At 41.2% G+C, this 18,556-nt stretch overlaps 1 protein-coding gene across 2 annotated transcripts; it reads left to right on the top strand.

The window, feature by feature from the left end:
• Positions 1-1,205: 1,205 nt before the first annotated feature.
• Positions 1,206-18,496, top strand: caprin1b (cell cycle associated protein 1b). Of its 2 annotated transcripts, none has more exons than XM_061774815.1 (18): positions 1,206-1,393; positions 2,064-2,249; positions 3,136-3,198; positions 3,274-3,360; positions 3,456-3,694; positions 5,132-5,214; positions 8,932-9,123; positions 9,205-9,272; positions 9,350-9,433; positions 10,506-10,682; positions 11,051-11,159; positions 11,240-11,301; positions 11,390-11,479; positions 11,974-12,120; positions 16,567-16,720; positions 16,807-16,983; positions 17,274-17,380; positions 17,479-18,496. In XM_061774815.1, the coding sequence occupies exons 2-18, from the start codon at positions 2,064-2,066 to the stop codon at positions 17,563-17,565; spliced, it is 2,112 nt and encodes a 703-aa protein (XP_061630799.1). In that variant the 5' UTR covers positions 1,206-1,393; the 3' UTR covers positions 17,566-18,496. The 2 variants fall into 2 exon arrangements, with proteins under 2 accessions (XP_061630799.1, XP_061630800.1); XM_061774816.1 differs by having other exon boundaries at positions 1,207-1,393; positions 9,220-9,272.
• Positions 18,497-18,556: the final 60 nt, after the last annotated feature.

The following is an 18,556-nucleotide window of genomic DNA, read 5'->3' as shown; positions in this document are numbered from 1 at the left end:
CTATGAATGAGAAACATAAACGTTTTGGGAGAGCCTGTGACTAAACCATCAAATCTGATTAAGGTTATCTAAATGCCTAGTCACAGCAAAGGAGAAATGGAGAGTAGTAGTAAACACATAACCTGGTTTAAGGTAGACTTACGCCATATCACTTGAAGGCAGCATATTGCTCTGTGCAGGTAGACCCCAGTTAGTGAGACGTGAGTGGAATTGGGTGGAACAAACCATTTTGGAGGCACAGCGTTACTGTATTTATGTTGCTAAATTATTATGTTTCACCCTAGCACTGTATTGTTGTGCACTCCCGCCACGCCCCCCACCCCAAAAGCCTGTTCGGCTGTTAGGTCAAGCAAAATGGATGATCCGTATCCATTTTATGCTGGAACAGTGGAGTTTTTAAGCTGCCGCTGTGGTTTCTTAGTATTGTAATGGATATTTATTGAGAATCAGACTCGATCAGTCGAACAGAACCAGGTTTCTAGAGGGGAGTGAGAAAACAAGACAACAAAAGACAAACACTATGCACTTTTTCTAGCTTGTTTAAAAGGGACATAGTTTAAAAAAAAAATTAAAAATCTCTCAAATTTTAGGGGACCTGATATTGAATTTCAAGCACCCCAAAAATATGGGTTAGAAACGCTCATGTCCATAAGTATTATATATCACAATTCTTGTACTCTCCCTTTGGAGATATTTTCCATATTCATGTTAGCAAAACAGAAAGACCTTAAACCTCCTGGTTTAATGACATTAAAAGACAAGCCATAAAATGAATAACAATGCTTTACTATGTGATTGCTTTATGGTATTTACTGTTGGTTGGGAGGAATATATCAAATTTTGACAATTAAATGTACGGTGCTATTTCTCAAAAATATATCATCATACAAGCATGGTCTGCTGCAGAAATGTGTAACGTTAAGGTATTTCTTATGTTTCCGCCACAAAACCCCATCAAAGCTAATGATTGTGCAGATTTTCTTCCAAGAGGCTTACATTTATATGCCTGATTCAAATCAACAACAAGAACTTGTGTAGTATTATTGAAATAATCTCTAATTCGTATAATTACGTTCAAAATATAGGCTCGGTGCTTTCTTGTAAAATTAATTACCGTGCCGTTTTTAAATGTGTATTTTTAATTTCATGACGACAGGCATATCTTCGACAGCACAAAACGGACATTCGCCTTGATAAAGAGTTTCTCGTCTCCCTCCTTCTTCTCAGTTGTCGGTGAGGCCGGCGGGGCGGATCCCACAAGGAGTCAAAAAAACAAAAAACAAAAAAACTATAGCTACAAAGAACAACTGTAACAACTTGACCGTCTCGTATATTTCGCCGTAAAGCTCCCCGGTGGATATATATATCTATATATATATATAAAAAAAACAAGGTGGGTAAAATGCCGGACCGTGCTCCGAGGAGGCAGCGAGGCTCCCGACCGGCTGCTAAGCTAAACACGCACCGCGAGGCGAGCGGGCAGTGCGTGATACGGCTAAAGGCTAACGGGCTAAGCTAACGGCAGTGCGGACATTTTAGCAAAGCTCACACATCACCGGGCAATTCGCCACAGTGGACCAAAGATCCCATTAAACCACTTTCATTATTGTGTCGTTTAAATAGCGAGAATAAAGCCAATCTAGAAGGCTCAACGTTTATTCCTCAATACTTGACTTATTTTAGCGGTTAAGGTAACGGTGGCTTAAGTTAATAGGTTGCTTGGTGAAGTTGATCACATTAAGGTTAGAACACAGCTCTGTCGTGTAAAACTGTGCCATTGGGACTATTTTGCTCCCAAAGTGTTTGGCGAAGACATCATGAGTCCACTGTTACGATTTTCGAGACATCCGTCTACTCCATCATCATGAAGTGTCTTTGTCCCTTCATTATTAAAAACATCATTGCTTGTTTGTAATGTTCGTTTAACAATGTCTTTTTTTTTTTTTTTTCTCAGTTGACAATTTGCTTGACTTTTGTGATTCATTCAATTTAGCTCGTTTCTTGAAGTGTAAAATCACTGAGCCAACCAATCTTGGGTTTTAAAATTGTAAACTTATTGTCAGATGCCCTCTGCGATGAAAGCCAATGGGACAGCGCAGTCTGCCAGCCCAGATGTGGGATCCGCTCCAGTTGTAGTGGGCAGCAGTGCGCTCGGCAGGCCATCTGAAATCCTGAAGCAAGTGCTCGAAGTCATTGATAAGAAAGCACGTAACATGGAGAAGAAGGCACGCAACATAGAGAAGAAAAAGGTAAACGGCGTGTGACGAGGCAGACACCCATTCTGATACTAGTAATAGTGTTATTCAGGGTCGGCCACAAGTCTGTATAACCTTTGAAATCTCTTCATTTTCCACCCATCCATCCATCCATTTTCTGAGCCGCTTCTCCTCACTAGGGTCGCGGGCGTGCTGGAGCCTATCCCAGCCATCATCGGGCGGGAGGCGGGGTACACCCCGAACTGGTTGCCAGCCAATCGCAGGGCACATGCAACCAAACTCACATTCACACCTACGGGCAATTTAGAGTTGTCAATTAACCTACCATGCATGTTTTTGGGATGTGGGAGGAAACCGGAGTCCCCGGAGAAAATCTCTTCATTTTATCTTGGCGTATTTTCCTTCATCACCTCCTTCCTTCAACGTTGTTGTTTTTTTCTTCTTCTTGCATCCTTGCAGCTTTTCATTCACTGAATGCTGCTTTGCACCTTTTGAGTGCGTTCTAGTCTTTCTTCTTCTCAAGCCTGTTTTTTCCCCTAGCCTTCTTTTCTTTCCTGAACTAATTCCTTCCTTCAGTTCAACATACAGTACTTTTGTCTTCTTTACTTCCTTCTGTAACACCAGTTTTTTATTCATGCTTCCTTCTGTCATTTTAACTAGATTTTCTTCCTTCCTTCCTCACATCCTTCCATTTCAGACCTGTTTTTTCTTCTTGTCCTTTCCTCCCCCTTTACCTTCTGCCTTCCTTCATTCCCCCTTCTTTCCCTCAGGTCCACTTTATTTTGCACACTTCCGTTATTTAAAACTACTTTTCTGGCTTTCTTCCTTCAGTACGTTTATTTTCTTTGTTCTTGACTGAAATTATTTGCCTTTGTTCACATTTCACCTGTAAAACAAAATGTAACTTTGTCTGTTACAGAGCAAACTGGACGATTATCAAATCCGAAAGGATAAAGGCGAGTGTCTTAACCAGGACCAGCTGGTGAGAACAAATGTTCATACATTTGTACATCATAATGGCAAGAATTACTTATTTTTCACTCCTTTCTCACATCAGGAGGCCCTAAGCAAATACCACGATGTCATTAATAACTTGGAATTTGCCCGAGAGTTGCAGAAGACATTCATTGCTCTTGGTCAAGATGTAAGGATAGGGTTGTGGATTTTAGGGGCTATTCTTCATTCAGGGTGTACGAATAGTAGTGCAAATCGTAGTGCTTCTTGTGAATTTGTCATCAGATCCAGAAGGCAGTGAAGAAGTCCGCCCGACGAGAGCAGCTGCAGCGTGAGGAGGCAGAGCAGAGGAGGCTGAAGACTGTTCTGGAGCTGCAGTTCCTCCTGGATCGGCTGGGAGACGAGACTGTGCGGCAGGACCTGATGCAGGGACTCGGGGGCTCAATGCTGTTCACAGATGTGGAACTGGCGGGCTTCGATGAGTTCTACAAGTTGGTGGGGCCAGACCGTGACCAAAAAATCAGGTTGGTGGAACTGTTTTGACATATGTGCGAGTCCTCTTGCTTGTTATTGTAAACAACTCTTTCTTTAAAGTAACTTATACCAGAGCTGCCAAATGTTACGGAACGTCTGTATTTGTTACGGAAATCACTGAACGCTGAAAACATCCAGCGTCCGACATTACTGGCCAGTACAGTGCTGTGTGTGGCCACCGTGACAAAAAGAGAGGGGGGGGGCCTGCTTGGTGGTACGCTATTTTATTACGCGACCTCGCCCCCACCGCGCCGCCCTGGCTTCCAAGGCGCGGAGGCGAAAGTTCTCTTTGCGTCCGCTGTCACCGCATTGTAATACACTAATCATCGCCTCCATGGTGGTGAATAAGCTACACTTCTTACCATGCTTCTTTTTGTCGTTTACGTTATCACGAAGGGCGAGGAGTGGGTCGGCAAAGCTAAGCTAAGTCGCAAAACAACAAAATAAGTGATTGGGAAATACAGTTCATTTGTCACATAGGTCTGGCTAGAACTGCGTTACAGCAGCGAGTAACCAAGTTTGAACAACAAAATAACAAGTCAATAATACGCATCTGGAGATTGAAATGTGAAATAATTTGCGGCCTCACAAGATGGCCCCTGAACCGGAAATGAATAAATACGTCACTGGAGGTGTCATCTGAGAACGGGATCAGGTTAAACGTATATTATTGTTAAAAATAAATATTTGTAATATAACCTCTATTAGTCCTACAATAGGGAAGGTAATCATTTCAGTAGCAATAGTAGATATAGAAAATAGAAATATATGGCCATGTTATTTGTTTGCTTGAATAAATAAGAGTGCAGAGTTTGGATTTTGACATTTGAGATCTGATTAATCTGATTTAATATACTTTTTTATTTTTATTTTTAAACCAAAGTTAAAAAATAAATTAGTGAATTTTGACTGCCAAGTCGAAATCTCATATACTTTGATTCAGGCTGGAACTGCGTCTGGGAAAACAAGGTTGATGCAATACAAACATTAAAATAACAACTATTGAAGCCATAATTTAGCAACGATTCCGATTATAGAGTCAGAGTGTACCGTCATTACCAGATTACCAGATAACTAGCAACCCTTTACTGCTCAGTGACTGGTTTTTTGTTTGTCAATGTCTTTATGTCTCAAAAGTGTTCTCTGTCAATTGACTGTCTGTTGTCGTACTAGAGCGGCTCCAACTACTGGAGACAAATTCCTTGTGTTTTTTGGACATACTTGGCAAATAAAGATGATTCTGATTCATGGTTATGTTGTGCAATTGTACAGTATGCTAAATTATTTTGATCCTATTCAACAATATACTGTAATAACTGTCCTGTGGTAATGTTCTTGACAAAATTTTGAAAATATGGAAATTCAGACAAATTGTTCCGCAAAGGAATTTCGATAGATTGGCAGCTCTGTTATTCTCATCCTCTCAGGTTGGTTGACCAGTATGAGGAGGTGACTGCGCACCTTTGGGACCTGCTGGAAGGCAAGGACAAGGCTGTGGTTGGCACAACATGTAAGTCCTCACTCGAAAGGGAAAGCTGGGACAAATCGTCAAGCAATTAGGCAAAACTTTAAATGACCAACAAGTGGTTTAACCTGTTGTCAGCACAAATTAGCAGATGATGTGCAGCACAGCAGTCAGGAACCTGATGTTGACAGGCGGTACGTCGTTTTTCACGTCTTGGAACCACAAATGGGATGCTGGTCGTAGGTTATTAAAAGAAGAAAATAAGAGACAATACGCCTGGGTGATATGGCCTTAAAATAAAATCTCCCAATCTTTTTTTTTTATCCGATAACTGATTTTAAGAATGTATTTTCCCTTCAATAAAAAGCAAAAGCAAATGATGACATTTTTCAAAACTTGGAGACAGTAGCCCTTTAAACACAACCGTTTATACATTTTAATATAACATTTTAAATATTCAACCATTTAACATCAATAAATCAACTAAAGTATTCCCTTTAAAATTAGTATGCAACAAGAAAAACTGTCACTGAAAATAAAAGGTTCTGCTTCCATACAAAATTAACCTTTGTTCCTGAAAACGAATACACAATCCTGCATGCTAGATTTAGCAATGAACTCCAAAAAAAACAATAAAAAAAAAAAAAAACTGCTTCATTGCTCAGTTCTGGTAGACTCTAGAATTGAACTGCACTGTCTTGGCGTTACATCTTAGGCCTGGTACACACAAGATCTTTCCACTCTGAACATATTTTTTTATCAGCAACAGACCCCTCACCTAAAGATGAAATATTGGGCATTCAACAGTTTTGATCGTCGTGAGTAGTCTGCTCGGATAATCTCAACACATCAGAAAACACACTGAAGATTCTGTTGCACCGCCTGTCTCGGTGATCACACGTAATCTCACAAAACCGAAGAAAAGTAGAAACACTTCCGGATACGCGCTGAGGTTACCCGGCTGTTCCTGAAGTTTGCCACAGCTGAGAGCCTTGTAAAATGAGGTTGTTTTCAAAGAACTTGCTTTGGAAATACTTCTTGCTGTCTAGGGAACCCACTTTTCTACATAAAACAACATCGGGTAAGACAATTTTGTTTTCATTTGCGGTCTTTTCCATGTTCGTCAGTCTTGGGTGCTGCTTTGACTGGCTTCATTCTTTTCCACGTCACCATTCTCAGCGTCATGACTCAGGAGAAGTCGGCGTACGGGAGAATTTTTATTCAGAAAAAAGTTTTTCAAGAGTTTTTTGTTTTAAGTGAATTATATTTTAATCAGCCTTTGAAAATAGAAAGATGATAGATAAAAGATAAAGATGCTGCTGTCTACAAAAAATGCAAGAGCAAGATAATATAACTTGAGTTAATGTTACCCTATTTCCCTGGAACAATAAACACCTCACCTTTAGATAAAGTGAGAAACCATGAAAAAAAATGCAGCTTTTGATAAACTTAATGCGTCTGAAGGTGGTCTTGCGTGAGGCTCGAACCCACGTGACAGCCGTCCACTGGGATGAGAGTCTAGTGCAGTAACCGCTGGGCTAAAAGCCAGGAATGTCAAAATGGTGGCCGGCAGCCCACCTTTTTCATTTTTTTTTCTTATAAAATGTCCATTATACTCTCTGCCCGAGTAGATTTCCAACTATCGCCAATACTTTCTATTAACACTCTACAAACTCTAGTATCCAGTAGTATAAAATCTTTATCCAAATTCTGAGCGGACCACAAATCACATTTTGAATGGAGCCCGCATGAGGGGATTGCATTGCTGTCAAACCTCGCGGCAAAATCCGAAGCGCTTCTTGAATCGGTCACGTGGTACGCCGGGGCAGCGTGTCGCGGAAACGCCCCCCTTCCATTTCTCCACTTATTTTTGCAGTTTTATGTCTGTTAAGAAATTGAAAATGTTACCTAAACATTGCCTGCACAGTTAAGTAACATTTTATTATTTTCTATTGTGAAAAGTTGTTTGGAATGGAATGTGTTCACCTTCAAAGGCTCCACTATTCTTAGAAAAACTCGGGAAGTTGTTTACACCAAAATGTCAAATATGATAACTATATTTGCCTACTTGTGGTCATAAAATTGGTGTGTTCTAATCCGGAAGAACTGTTCACTACTGCATGTGTGTGTGTGTGTGTGATATGAATAACGAGGGTTTAGGGATATTTGTGCACTGCATTCTCAGGTCTCCCTTTGCTTTCCCATTCTACTTCTGGGGGACTGGGCACTATGAGCTTATCCTGACTCAGCAGCGGGGCACTTAGCCAGCAGCCTTGTCCCCTGTGGTTTCACTGGTTAGATCAGTGGCCCTACACTGCTGGGACACTGGTCAAACCAGTACTGTGGTGGCATTCATATCAAACAATTCACCTCAGTGTGTGGAGTCCATTTGGTGACCTGGGATGATGCTCTTACTGATAAACTTCTTATAGTGAATATAGTGGAAAAGATTGGAAGTTCTCCAGCTAGAATAATGCCATTGCTTGTTATGAAGTCCCTAACAATTCACCATTGTATTCCAGATTCCAGATTATGTGGTGTTCCTGGCTTGCAGTGTACAACTGCAGTCAAGTGAAAATCTGCTCGGGAAAGCTGCTGCTTATAATTGGATATTCGAATAGTCTATGCATGATAATCTATTTGCTATCTGGAAAATACATTTGATTCATAGTCATTCGTCAGGTGCCATTGCAGAGTGTGCAGAACGCAGTCGTTGGCTCACCTTCCAACCTGTTTCTGCTTTTTCCACCGAAAAAAAAATGTCTTATGTCGTGAGGGAAGACATGTTGGCAGTTGGTGTTCGAGAGGAGGATGCAGGAGATAGGCTCTCATGGAAAAGGATGACGCGCTGTGGCGACCCCTAACGGGACAAGCCGAAAGGAAAAGAAGAAGATACATGCAAATCAGTTTCCTTTTGGCAAAATTTGCTTTTTTGAACTCAAAATAGGCCACTTATGTGAATCGTATAGATCCGATGAGTTTTTTTTTTTTTTGGGGGGGGGGGGGAGGTCGCTGTGGTCATAGGCTGTTTTGTACTCCTTGAACACTGGCAGCTATATCCATTCCACACATCCACCATAAACACAGGGATGTAATTGTGAATATTACTCCGCGGCAAACTAATATGCGGCCTGAGGTTCCACCTTTGGGCTCGGGACCTGCTTTGGATTAAGAAGTAACACTACTTTTACTCCGTTACAATGATCTAAATGTCGTGCGCTACTTATATTCATCAATTATTGCTTATTTACCAACTATCTTGTGCGCGAGACTACGACTTCGACGAAGGGGCAGTGTGGTGCAATGCATGCATGGAGCTACACATTTTCAGTAAAAAAAAAAAAAGAGAGAGAGAAGAATAACGTCTTGATGAAACATTAACTCGTTTTTCACAGATTAAAAAGAATATATCCCTGTGACTATTATGACCTGTCCTTATGTGTTTTTTGTTTGAGTGGCACACACAGACGCACACACTCAAACACACAGTGTCTGCGTGTCACTTTCAGTCACTTATGTTATACTGGTACTAAAAATACTGGTTTGTAACACCACTTCAGATTTCTTTATTGGCCAAAATTGTATTTCTTCAATTTTGATGTCGATGGGTGCCCGGTGGTCATCCGTATAGTTATATTACAGTCCTGATGCAAGCCCAGATGATAAATTTATGAATTTACAATACTGACAGTTGTTGCAAAACAATTCACTTTTCATCAGTGGTTTTTATAATATTTCTACTTTTGCAATTTGTCTGTTTAGACAAGGCACTGAAGGAGAAGTTGGACAAGGTTTTGCTGAGCGGTTACTTTGACCAGGTTCCAACCCAGCAAAATGGAGTGTGTAAGGAGGGGGAAGAGGGGAACGGGGGGGAGGCAGAAGTGGAAGTTGAAGTGCCAGCAGCAACCTCGACAACAGAAACAGCGGCTGAATCGTCGCAGCCTGTTGCTGCAGGTAATCCACTTTTCCGAGTTCACACAGCTGAATGTGTATAATATAGAGTCATCAAGTGACAGCTCTGCATTTACTAAGTAGTTTCTCTCTTAACAGAAGCCGAAGTTATCGAAGAGTACATAGAACCCATCGCAGTGGAAACAAAAGAGGTTATCAGTTAATGTTTCTCCTGCCAGTAAAGCAACTGACTCTAGTACTGATGTTTGCTTCTTCTTTTTGCTTCTAGTTTGTAAACAGACAGTTCATTCCAGATGGCACATACAGCAGCAGTGAACTGGAGCAAGGGGATGAGTGGACCACAGAAACTGAGGTGCACTGCAAAATTTTTTGACTTAGTAATTTCATTTCTTACTATTTGTTTTATGACAGTGGAACATCTTCGGTTAAACACAATCTTTTCCGGGCGCATGGTTGAAATCTGATTTGTTCGATTTTAGAATTTTTCTGATTTAACATTTTTCATTTAGGTTAAATTCTGAATTTTATAACCCTAGTACAAAATGGCGGCACGGTGGTCGACTGGTTAGAGCATCTGCCTCACAGTTCTGAGGAACACACAAGGAATTTGTCTCTGGTAGTTGGAGCCGCTCTAGTACGACAACAGACAGCCAATTGACAGGAAGTACTTTTGAGACTTAAAAACACAGTACGGAGAGTCAATGAAAGACTCAAGTCAAGAGCAATGAAAGATTACCGGTAATGTGCAAATGGCGCAGACTTCAAGAAATTAAAGCAGTTTAAAGTGACTAGTAGTGCGATAATCTTGAACAGTGTCAGTTGTGCAAATAGTGCAGACACATCTCAAGCGCATGAGTAGCCAGTATTGGTCAACAACAGATATGCAGGTAGTGAGTGCAGAATGGCAAAACTGCTTCAGTGAGTGCACGAATAATGTATAATTGTTCCGACAGAGATCTGACATGTTGTTATCCATATTCATTTAATGTATTTATAGCAATCATTAAATTGTATTGTTTCAATAAGATGCTACTTCGTATATGCTGTTATAATTATAATTTGTCAACTATTTTTGGAGAAGTTTGGTCCCGACGGTCTGTTTTATCGAATAATTGTTGCATTGGGGTCCGTTTTATCGAGGTACCACTGTACTTCATATGTTATAAAAACATGCCTTATTTATTAAAATAGGGTATTTCTATTTTGCAGATTTTCACTTCTCACAGGGCGATCTGCAATGTAACCTCTGTGATGGAGGCTGGTTTACCGTATATTAAAGCATGTTACGTTTTATTTTGACTTAATAAAAACTGAGAGAGTTGGTTCAGAGACTGTACGGGCCTTATATGACCCATGGGCCGTACTTTGCCCAGGTTGGGTCTTGACTACTAATTCCTTTTATCTGCTCTCTGTGTGCCTCGCAGGTGATCGCTGCCATGCAGCAGCAGCAGCAGCCCGTGCAGCCGGCCCCTCCCCCTATTGCTATGGAGACCCTCCCGTTGAGCCTGGTGGCTCCTGCCCCGCTAACTGACCCCATGGTCAGGAAGCAGGTGGTGCAGGACCTAATGGCACAGATGCAGGGAACGTACAACTTCATGCAGGTAGTATGGCTAGATGATATGTTTAGCAAGACAACACTGTGCACAAGTCGGTTCAGTTCTGTTCTTCAAGGTCTTGTGAGGGTTTTCTCGAGGTACTCTAGCTTCCTTCCACATTCCAAATGGATGCATGTTAGGTTAATTGGAGACTCAAAATGTAAAATGTGAGGGTTAACGGTTGTCTGTGGAGAAATGTCCCTTGTGATTGGCTGGTGACCAGACCAGAGTGTACCCCGCCTCTTGAATGTCTTGCCTAAAGTCAGCCCGGATAGGCTCCATCTCACCTGTGACTCTAATGAGGACACGCACTTTAGAAAATGGATTGATGGCTGGTATTTTTGGCACAATGCTAATTTGAGCTCTGGTATTAGGACTCCATGCTGGAGTTTGACGGGCAACCCATCGACCCCGCCATTGTATCGGCCCAGCCCATGAAGCCCGGTCAGACCTTGGAGCTGCCACAGATGATGTGTCCTCCAGGTAAGCCAGAAGAAGAGGAATGTCATCGGGATGGCACTCTGAGCGATTTTTGACAAAGCCTTTAATTGAATGTCTTTTAGTTCATCCCGACCCACGGCTATCACAACCCAACACTGTTCCTGTCCAAGCTGAGGCCGCACACGTAAGTGACTCGACAATCCATGTTTTTTTTGTTTTGTGTCAATCCAGTCTGAACAAGAAGGCATGTTTGACTTTGATTCTGTTTGCAGGGACCCATTGTCTCCGCAACACCACCACCCATGTATCAGACCTCGCATACGCCAGATTCCCGACCAACAGAAACCATCGACCCCATCCAGGTAACCAAGGAAAAACTGTACCATGATTCGGTTCGTATGACACAAATTAAAGTTTGCATGTTCTCCCCGTGCCTGAGTGGGTTTTCTCCTGGCACTCCGGTTTCCTCCCACATCCCAAAAACATGCATTAATTGGAGACTCTAAATTGCCCGTAGGTGTGAATGTGAGTGCGAATGGTTGTTTGTTTGTATGTGCCCTGCGATTGGCTGGCAACCAGTTCAGGGTGTACCCCGCCTCCTGCCCGATGACAGCTGGGATAGGCTCCAGCACTCCCGCGACCCTAGTGAGGAGAAGCGGCTCAGAAAATGGATGGATGGATGGATACATGCATACGTTTTTTTCTTGCAAAGCTCCATTGTCTCTTCAAAGAGCTACAAAGGGTGACGTAGACATGCACTTCAAATGCAGCAGTGTTTCATCAAATCATTTGACCCTTATTAGTTTGCTCATGAGTGAGACAAAAACATTTGATAATTTCTCTTTGTTCCTGACAGACGTCCATGTCCTTGCCGTCAGAGCAGCCTCCCCCCTCCACGTCTCTCCCCCCTGCCTCACAGGCCCCAGTCTACCAGCCCGTCCCCAAAGCTCCTCACAGCAGCGGGATCAATGTCAACGCAGCACCATTCCAGTCAATGCAAACAGTAAGACCATTTTGTCCCCATGCTTCATCACGACAGTCAAAGAATCTTTGTTTAGTTTTGTGGGATTTATTGGAGCACAAATTAGTGTAGCACCAAGTACCGATGTCTTCCGGCAAGTTGTGTGTGCGTGCTACTATGTGGGAGCCGGAAGAATGAAATGGCTTCAAACTGCCGACTAGCTTCTGCCTCCTGCGGACAAGTTAGCACGCATTTGCGTTAGCCCCCGGGACGTAACCTCAAGAGTCTGTAGCTCACAAGGTTATGTGAGCAAAGTCAGTTATATGCAGTGGATTCTCCTGTGCTGTTAGGGAAACTCAGCATTCGATACACACAACAGTCCGTGTTACCAGCAGGAGATCAATAGCAAGAGACGACTTAGAACACGTGCGCACCGCACGGAGGCCCAGCTTGGAGCACTCCTACCCAGATACAGCCTATACTCCTCGTCAGAGACCACGGCAAGAAGAATTAAAATCCCCCTGAAGGCAAAAGGAAAACGACTTATTATCCAAGTGGAGCAAAAAGATCCACTTTTTGAGTGTCATGGCCTCATATGCAATAGAAAAACAGCACTGCATTGAGTGGGTGCACATGTATTGTGCTTACAATGAGAGAAATTAAATGCAGTCAAATACAAGAATACTGTACAGTAAAAGCTTGCAAAACAGTGTTAAGTACAAGTAAAGTTCATATAAATATAGAAATAGAAATAATATAGTCATGGATAAAATAGACCTTGTTTCTTATTCATTTTTAATGACAGGTGCAACTAAATGTACCTTTCTTTGGAACAATATAATGATAACAAAAATAGCTCATAAGAGTTGAATATAAGAGCTGATCTCTAACCATTTTCCATAGTTTTCTTAAATTATATTTAATGATACAGTTAAGCTTTTGTACACCTAAACCGCCTTAAGTGGCACCAGGTATTATAATGAACAAGAAAGAGAAGAAACATGAATGATTGTGTTTTTCATGACTGTGTATAGGCTTAACACAATCAGGATTTTTCGGGCCAATCAGCGAGTTTAAAAAAATGATAACCGATCACAAGATGGAGCAATGTGTCTATTAAAATGACTTTTCCTTTACTGTATATACTTGTGTACTGTATACTGAGTACCTTCAAAAGTATTCTCTCATCCAGGGATGCCCAACCAGTGTGCCGTGCCACATTAGTCTGCCATGAGCAAGCTACAGGTGTGCCATGGGAAATTATCAAATTTTACTTAACTGCTCAAAAAATTATTCATTTACAAGAAATAATGTATCTTTGTTCCTCTATTTATGCCAGTGAGGCATAGTGACAGAAAAAATAAATGCTCTTCTATTTGATGGCAGGAAGTATATACAGTAATTACTGTGCATCTACTTTTTGTGACATTTTTCTTTGTTGGTGTGCCATGAGATTTTCCAATTGTAAAATATGTGCCTTGGCTCCATAAACGTTGGAAATCACTTCTCTAGTCACGTCATGTATTCTAATCAGTCAGTTCAAACCAACATTACAACATGACAGAAATAATAGGAGCTAACTTACTATAGTTGAATGACTTTATTATAATGAAATTACTTCATACACCAAAACTTTAGAGCATGATTCAACAGAATGCCAGCATGTTTACGCACAACTGTTAGTGCTAGCAGTAGCTTCCTAGGCTACATAACATTTTGTTGCCTGCTTGCGAGCCGTATCGTATTAACAGTACGTGAACATACCTCAAGCAAGCCTTAAATGAACGTAATCTCCCGAGCACCGGTGACCACCAGCACACGTTTTTCCCCATTTTGGGGAATTTTTATAATACACGCGTCGTTGGCCTGGTAACGAGCGTATCCGGTCGCGTTAGAGTTGACAAGATATGATCGTAAAAGAATAGATTTGGTGGTATTGGAATACACGATTTTATTGCAGTAGTCTGACATAGTGCAATCGTGAAAGACCAAATTTGTCTTGTAGTCTGATCCCGGCATTACGTGTTGTCTGTCCCGTACCACCGACATGTTTTAAAAAAAATAACTTTATTGGTTGTCAGATATTTACAGTACTACGTCAAAAGACATGCGGCAAGGCTAAAAATAAACTAGCTTTTGAATTCAAATATACTGTCGAGGATGGCGACGTGGAGTAAATGTCTTTTGGGGAGCTGATCAATGGCGTCATTGATCGGATCGGCAAATTATGACATTAAAGCTGATCACCCGATCAGCATAAAATGCTAATTATCGGCCGACACCGATCAGATCGGTGTAAAGTCTAACTGTATGTAGCATGCATCTATAGGGTTGGGCATCAATAATCGAGAACCAATTGGAACTGGGACTAACGTTCCGGTTCTCCCGGAATCGTTCACATTTAAAAATCTTGGTTCCCCGTTTCGATTTCTACAGTCCGCCCACCCCGAAGAAGTGGCAAAAACCAACGAAGAAGAGCACGCACAAAGACGTGCTTGTGCACAACGGTGGCGGTGAACAAAAGTGCGTCTTTACTTTGTGAAAATGAATGACCAGTCACCTCAGTGCAAGACTTGGAATAAGATTATATTGTGCAAAGGAGGCCTTCACGATGTGTAGCGTCTGACGAGCTCCGAGCCTCAGCCAACACCGTGCTGAATGAAACAATAAAATACATCTGTGCCAACATTGAGACAGCTAACAAGGTAAACGGTTGGTTGCACTTTTGCACTAATGGTTTTTAGCGTTTATTTTAGTCTTCAAACCAACGTAAGCTTAACATTGAGCTAAAACTTCACCGTAGCAACTTTACATCACAATAAATTGGGACAAAAGTCACAAAGTCAAAAGAGGTTGTCTCACAGTATCACAAACACTAACCTCATCGGTGGGTAGGGAAAGAAATCAGCGTTTTATAGCATTTGGTTCCATCCATCCATCCATCCATTGCGCTTCTCCTCACTAGCGTCGCGGGCGTGCTGGAGCCTATCCCAGCATTTGATTCTATCCATTGAAAAAATAAAATAAAATCACTGATCCCGTGTGGAGTTACTTTTTGTGCCAAAAAGTGGACTTCCGATGCGTACCCTTCAAAATAAAAGGCTACAAGCTTAAAACAGGAAGTCAAGTTAAAACTTGCACATATAAAACCATTTGATGTGATGAAACTGTCCCAAATAACTTTTTTAACAATGCTATATTTAACTTTTAGCTGAAAAATTAATGAATATTAAGTCAATTGGGTTAGTTCCACACACATTGCCTTTTAGTTGATCGGTTTGATATTGATACTGGTTATAAAGAACCCCGAGTCAAATGTTCATTTTAGTCGCTGCTGTGGGCTGCTAAGAAAATGGATGTTCGTAATTTGGGCACCCTTTATTTAAACCTTACAAACATTTTGACCCAGCCCCCTAAAAGAATATGAATCGAAAATCGTTTGTAATCGAAATAAGGAACCGGATTCACTCAAATTCAAATGATGCCCAACCCTATGCATGTACTGTATATAGATATACAATTTTATATACATACAAACACACAATTCTTGTCATATATATGATAATGCAGGTATTGATATAATTATTTTTTTTAAATGACTGTTAATAAAAGGCTAACACCATTATTACATAGTTTTTAAAAGTTTATCTTAATGTTTTGAATGAATAAAAACAAATATAAAAATATTTGAAGTGGTTTTGTCAGTTTTTCTGCCACTGCTTTTGCTGATGATTTTTGCTGTGGTATAATTTCAGTAGCGGTATCGAATTACTTTATGTAGGTATAGCAGAACCGAAGTCAGAATTATTGTATCGTGACAACACTAGCACAAATACAAAGGTAAAGAGGTGCAGAGGCCTCTAATGCCTTCGCATGCAGACAAGGAGAGCCACATTCGCCGATGCATTTTCAGCCGTTTTTTTTGGGGGGGGGACAAGACAAACAATCAAACACAAATGCAAATTGAGAACACTCGGAAAGAGGTGCTGTAAGCCACAACTCACGCCCAGATGCTCGCACACGCACTAACCAGCTAACACAACTCCAGGTCCTGACGTCACTCACTATAAATCAAACGAAGGATTACTACAGTATGCACAGTCATAACAATTTATAAAACAAGTGCATTTCTGTACATTCTCTTTTTTTATATTTTTATGCAATAGTGATTTATTTATTTATTTATTTTAATTTAAAAAACAAAAACATTTTTTCGAAGGGCAGGGATAGATGATTTGTATTTCAATTGGAAAATTTGCTGCAGTTGATATACAAGTAAAGTGAGTAAGTGCTTGGTCACTGAACAACTTAAAACTTGTAAATCATGGTACCACTGTACTACCATATTATTGGTAACGGCTTTTGGAGTCCTCATGTGCCGTCTCATCGCATTGTAGCTGGATGCTTTGAAAATATGCAGAACTTTTCCTCCAATGACATATTCTCTGGTTTTGTCTTCACCAAAATGTTTTGTTTTTGTCCCGTTAGGTGTTCAACCTCAATGCCCCCGTCCCGCCTGCGAGTGAGACAGAGGCTTTGGGCCAGCCCGGCCAGTACCAGAACAGCTTCAACCAGGCCTTCAGCAACCAGCCTCAACATCCTGTCGAACCAGCTGAGATGCAGCCAGAACAACTGCAACCTGGTGGGCACCCTTCCCCCCCCACCCTGTCCTTACTTACTTGGTGCTTTAAGTTTGATTTTTCACCCTTATATTTTGTCTTAAAATAGTTGGTCCCTTCCATTCCCAAGAGCAGTCTGGAGGCCATCAGCAGCCTTCGCAGCAAGGCCCAGGCTTCAACAGGCAGCCTCAGTCCTTCTACAACAGCAGAGGGATGTCACGCGGTGGACCCCGCAATGCCAGAGGCATGATCAACGGCTACAGAGGCTCATCCAATGGGTTCAGAGGTTAGCTGAGAAAGTTTTGTTTCGCTCTCGTTGACTTTGTATTCTTTATTGCCTGTATAACACTCCAGAACAAAAGTCTGTTTTATTTGGAATGTTTGTGAACTAAGTTTAATAATGATGGTACATGGTATATGTACAGTCACAAACACACATTGTGGAGGTGGTTCTGTTTTTGTTGAGAAATTTATTTGGACAAAACATGCGCATTTATTTACATTTACATTTCTGAAAAAATATAATTTTTTTGTCAGTGCAAAGAAGTGTACCAAGTTAAACATTTTAATTTCTAGGTGGCTATGAAGGTTATCGTCCTCCTTTTGCCAACACTCCCAACTCTGGTTATGGACAGACTCAGTTCAACACACCACGGGATTACTCAAATGGGAATTATCAGAGGGTATGAAAGACCTCTTCGTAATAGCTTTTTTTTATTTTGGTCTTGAGGGATTTTTCTCCCCCCTAAAATGTCCTTTGTCTTGTCACTAAATGCTCAAGGATGGTTACCAACAGAACTACAAGCGTGGACCTGGCCAGGGACCCCGAGGCGCTTCGAGAGGCAGCACTCAAGCAATGAGATCCTGAAAGGCCTCTCATAATGACTGAATAAAGTGCACCACACTGAAAATTCCAAAATCAAGACTTCATTTTCCCAAGCTCACTCTTGCTCTATTCAGTATGCTCATCAGTGGTATTGTTCCTGTCTCCTCCAATCAAAGGTAGCGGCTGCTTTGATATTGGAAATATAAAATACTTTAGTCTGGACATAAGCAAAGCTGTAAATGCAATCAGCGATTTACAGAGGCCATTTGTTAACAATATTCCTGGAAACTTGAAAGATTTCATAAGTTATTTTTTTGTATTAAAATGCACCTGCCACTGCTGGTCCAATCCATGGGAGTAGCCCTTTCTCAGTTGTCATTTTGGTTTTGGGAAAAAAAAAACAAAAAAAAAACGATTTTATGTTCAACAAGCTCCCCTTTCTTGTTTATAAATTGATGTTGCTTAAAGGCTGCCGCACACAAAGCGACGCGGCTGAACCCGACTGAACTGTTGCGCAGTGAGCGTGGTTTGGCAACTGTTTTCATGAGAGGCTGATCCACATACAGTATATGAAGCATCAGATCTTTCAGTTTTACATCAATACTTAATATTTATAATTTGTAAGGTGCCTGATAATGGAAAAAGTGAAGCTGGTATCCAGAATGTATGCAACGCAGTACATGCAACTCTGAGTAATTCCATCCACTCTCTTCAGCAACCTGCTTCTTCCTTAAATGTTAATCTATCTTTTTATGGTTGGATAAATAAGATAAAGTACAATATACTGTATGTACAGCGTCAAACCCCAATAGAGGCTCGCGGTTCAGGGCTTCCTTATATCCAATCGCTCAATATGCTGGGGTCAGTCGACAACTTATTTTTAATGCGATGGTCTGGTCCAGTTGGGTTCGACAGCATTTTGCAGTGTGCGGTAGGCCTAAAGGGTTTCAATAAAGCTGTGTTGCATACCCAAGATTCAGCATTGTATTTATTCTTAGCTAAATTGTCAACACTGTATTTTATTATATTGTAT

Source organism: Phyllopteryx taeniolatus, chromosome 5 (genome assembly GCF_024500385.1).
Source record: "Phyllopteryx taeniolatus isolate TA_2022b chromosome 5, UOR_Ptae_1.2, whole genome shotgun sequence".
Taxonomy (NCBI): domain Eukaryota; kingdom Metazoa; phylum Chordata; class Actinopteri; order Syngnathiformes; family Syngnathidae; genus Phyllopteryx; species Phyllopteryx taeniolatus.
This window is presented reverse-complemented; position numbering and strand designations above follow the sequence as displayed.